This window comes from Apaloderma vittatum, unplaced genomic scaffold (genome assembly GCF_000703405.1).
Source record: "Apaloderma vittatum isolate BGI_N311 unplaced genomic scaffold, ASM70340v1 scaffold20509, whole genome shotgun sequence".
Lineage (NCBI taxonomy): Eukaryota > Metazoa > Chordata > Aves > Trogoniformes > Trogonidae > Apaloderma > Apaloderma vittatum.
The window spans coordinates 65,646-69,917 of record NW_009737254.1 but is presented as its reverse complement, the minus strand read 5'-3'; the positions used below and the strand labels follow the sequence as shown (position 1 = coordinate 69,917).

General features: G+C 51.1%; 1 protein-coding gene across 1 annotated transcript in view; it reads right to left on the bottom strand.

Moving 5' to 3' along the window:
• LOC104279845 (aggrecan core protein-like) overlaps positions 1–4,272 on the bottom strand; it is a 26,563-nt gene that overhangs the window by 16,861 nt on the left and 5,430 nt on the right. The window contains 7 exon segments of the mRNA XM_009877278.1: position 1; positions 3–1,599; positions 2,302–2,496; positions 2,658–2,951; positions 3,073–3,200; positions 3,614–3,788; positions 4,231–4,246. The exon segment at position 1 is cut by the window's left edge and continues 260 nt beyond it. Coding sequence (XP_009875580.1) covers position 1; positions 3–1,599; positions 2,302–2,496; positions 2,658–2,951; positions 3,073–3,200; positions 3,614–3,788; positions 4,231–4,246 — 2,406 coding nt within the window.

The window sequence follows — 4,272 nt, the reverse complement described above, 5'->3', positions numbered from 1 at the left end:
GAAATGTGACAGCTGTTTCCCCACCCAGTTCCTGTGATACTGTTGGTCTTGTCACAGCTTCTACTAAATCAGAAGTGAGTAAAGTGACTTCTGGAAGCCCTGAGGTTTCCCCACTAATATCAGTCACTGCTGAAGATTGATCTGTGGCTCCAGAAACATCTCCACTGATGTACGGAATCCCAGATGGCTCTCCACTGAAGTCTCCTGTCCCTGAAGGAAACCCACTGGTTTCCATGGCTCCAGACCCTTCTCCAGATAGTCCTCTGTCTCCTGAAGGAAATCCACTGATTTCTATCATCCCAGATGGCCCTTCTCCCACCTCCTGTGCAACTGATGTCTGTGTTACAACTTCCATCAAAGTAGTATCCACAAGAGAGACTGTGGGAAAGCCAGAGGTGAGTCCACTTTCCTCTCCAGACAGGAGGCCACTGGTGACATCAACTCCAGAGACTTCTCCACTGCTGTCAATCACTCCGCTTGGATGTCCGCTCATCTCAGGCACTCCAGAAACACTCCCACCAAAGTCTACATGCCCAGAAGGCTCACCACTGATGTCTAAACTCCAAGATACCATGCCTGATGCATCTCCACCTCCTGAAGGCAATCCACTGATTTCCAAAATCTCTTTTGCTTCTGCTCCTGTAGTTGAGGAGGTTGTTGTCACGTCCTCCAAACTGGTATCTACAAAGGTAATACCCGAGGCCTCACTACTTCCATCGATAGCAGAAGTAAGGCCACTCAGATCCACCAGGCCACTGACGTCATGTGTTCCAGATGGTTCTCCGCTGACATCCAGTCCTGAGGGCAACCCGCTGAGCTCAGGCACTCCAGAGGCCTCCCCACTGAGCTCCCTGCTGATCTCAGACACCCCAGAAGTCTCCCCACTGAGCTCAGAACCTCCGGAGGGCTCCCCGCTGAGCTCAGCTCCTGAGGGTAATCCTTGGGCTCCACCACTGCTGTCCAGCTCAGCAGATGGGAACCCTGAAAGATCTCCTTCACCGCTGACTCCGATGGATCCTTTACCCTCCTCTCGCCGTTCTGGCGCTGTCGTCACAACTTCTACCAGTGTGGTATCCACAAGAGAGACGGTAGGAAAACCAGAGGCGAGTCCACTTTCCTCTCCAGATGACACGCCACTGACTAGCTCAGTGCCAGAGATTTCTCCGCTAAATCCAGAAGGCAGCCCACTGCTTTCCACTCCAGATGGCATCCCACTAATTTCTGGTATCCTCGAAGGAGACACTGATATCTCTTCCTCCCCAGAAGTTAAGCCACTGATGTCAACAGCGCCAGAAGGCATGCCGCTCAGGTCCCCCGAGGGAAGCCCACTTTCTCCAGGTAGAAAGCCACTGGTATGCAGGTCTACTGATGGTAATCCACTTTCTCCAGCCCCTGAGTGTTCTCCACTAAGTTCAAAGACTCCAGACGCTGGTTCTCCACTTGTATCCGGGACTCCAGATGCCCACCCAGATGTTGAAGATTCACCACTGATTTGATGTTCTCCAGATTGAATCACATCCTCCGATGCTTCACTGATGGAAGCATTGGTACTTGTTTCTTCTGGTGTTATGGTAGCTGGAGGAAAATCAGATGGACTCACTGGAAAAGAAAAAGCAAACAAAGAGAAGGAGATAGGAAAATTATTTACTAAATTGTTTTAGAGAAGTTATTTATTTCCTGATTGACTTTACCTCCAAACTGGTTCCTTTGGGATAAAGGCACAAAGTCCCATGTGGTTGCAGAAATAATTTGGTCCCTTCAAATTTGTTAGTGAACATTATGTCTTAAACAACTATAAATTAAATATGACTGGGAAACTGACAGAACATACGATCTTCTGACATGGGATGATGGCAACAGAGACACCAATTCCCAGTTGCCAAAACCACGCTACTGCTTCCTTGAAGGTACCATGTAGAAAACAAAAAGCTTGTTGCTGCTTCTCTGACCACACTGCAGCTCTGACCTCCCTAGAAGGCATGACCTGATATCTGTTTCTAGCCTGCCTTCTTCATCCTGGATACACAACAACATATATTGTAAGGTGCTCCAGCAGTGCTGTGTGTGCTAGTCTGATGGTCATTTAGTTCAGCCTTAGACAACAGTTCTACAGTAATACAGAAATACACATGTGCAACTCCTCCTGCATGCACAGCATCAGACTTGGCTACTACAGTGATAATCATCTAGATTTAGAGGGAGTCCTTTTCAGCAAGGACACAGTCCATTTATTTTGGAAGTGTCCCAATCCTACCCCACCAGCCAAGTGTGACCCAGGAGACAGGGATAGCTCTGACCCACCTGAGAGCAGTGACACATCAGTTGGGAAGACCCCTGTCCCCCAGGCTGTCTGATTCTCAGGTTGAGTGGCAAGCTCTGTCTCCACGGTCACCTCTTCCCCGGAGGGTACACCCTCCACTCCAGGGATCACTTGAGTTGCCAGCACTTCTTCTTCAAGGAATGAGGTGACCCCCTCCTCCTCCACAGGTGGCAGAGCTGGAATGAAAATGTTTGGAGAGAGTTACCAGAAATTCACAATCCAAGGTGCTGGTGATGTCCTTTGTCCAAACTGGCACCCCGATGTGCCCAACCTCCCTCATGAAATCCCCTTCCCCGACGAGGCAGGTTGACAGGCTCTGCAAAAGCTGGGAGGGTACCTCTGAAGCAGAAGGCGTGGTGCCGGGACAGTGGGTGGGGAAAGCCTGTCTGGTTGCGATGCTGGTAGACGGTTCTCACGCCAGGTGCGTCCCCTCCGCAGGCGGGACGGGGGCTGACGATGGGGTAGCGGAGGCTGCCATCGGCCAACCAGCCAGCGTAGCATCTGTCCAAGCCTTGCTTCCAGGCAGCGTGGAGTTGGCCAACAGAAGCCAACGTGGCGTTTTGGCTTTCGCAGTACCGCTGAGCTTCTGGCAAGGTGAACTGCTCTGGCTGGGTTGCAAAGAACACTTCACCTGGGGAATGGGAGAGAAAACAAGCATGAGTCCCTGCATCCCACCTACAGACACACAGGTGTGGAGGTATGAAGCACATTTTTGCTCCACAGCCATGCCCAGAGCAAGAGGGAGAAAGTACCCTTGAGTCTGTCAATGTAGCAGTACACATCATAGGTCTCCGAGGCCGGGCGCATGCCGTATGACCGCACGCCTGGAGAGCTCTCTTTGTCTCCTACGCAGTTACTTCGGGGATTCACAATAGGATACCTAACAAAGAAGAGATGAGATAACCGAAAGTCAGCCTTTCAAACCCTGGACAGAAGAATCTCAATGTACTTGGAAGAAGGATATGAACAGTTCACTGTTAGAGGTGCTCAGAGCCCCCACCAAATAAGCCCACTTACAGCTTGGGGCAATGAATGCAACCTTTCCTCCACTTTTCCTACATGTCAGGGGAACCCATCACTGCAAGTTGTATACATAAGTTCAGAAATGGGTAGGACAGGTTGAGAAGAACAGGTCTATTGGCCACTAGATATCATGGCCTGAAGGCAACCTTAGGTCAGGAAAGCTTTGGATGCTGATGAACAGAGCAACAGGAGAGACCAGAGTAAAAGCCTCCATTTCATGGCTGAACAGTCATTCTGAGACGTGTCTTCCCCAAATCCATATGGTTTTACCTGACTGTCTGGTCCCGCAGCCAGCCGGCATCGCACTGGTCAAAGCCAGCCTCGTAGGCAGCCTGGAGCTGTTCGGGGGTTGCAATAACTGCATGGTTCTCCAGGCAGGCCCGCTGAGCTTGGACGAAGGAGAAGGCATATCTGCTGGTGGCGGCACGGTAGTGAAACACCACACCTGGGGGAAGAGAAGCTACAGTGAGACATCAGATAATGGACTCCTCTCCACCAAGATGTGTGACCAGAAAGGGTCTTCCCAACAGCAGTGCAAGGACCAGTGCCTGTCAACCCCATTTTGATGGAGGTGCCTCATTCATTGAGCTCTGCTGTCTTTCAGGGTGATGTTCAGGGGATCTCTTTAGCCCTCCTGAAGGACCTTCCTGCCTTGACTTTTCCCTTCCCTGAAGCCAGATGCACAGGTTGTGCAGCCCCAAGCATCAGCCAGCTGAGCCCTATTCAGCATGACATGGTGCCCCACAGCCTCCTCCTTTTTTTCTGACCCCAGACAGACCTGTATACCTCTGGGGACCTGGATGCCCTCTAAACCAGCAGAAGTTCAGCTGAATGGTTACCTCTAGGAAAAACTGATCTTCAGGCATCTCAGACTCCTGGTGACTTACCTGTGGGGGAGATGGGCTGCTCAGGGCGGAGACCGACCCCAG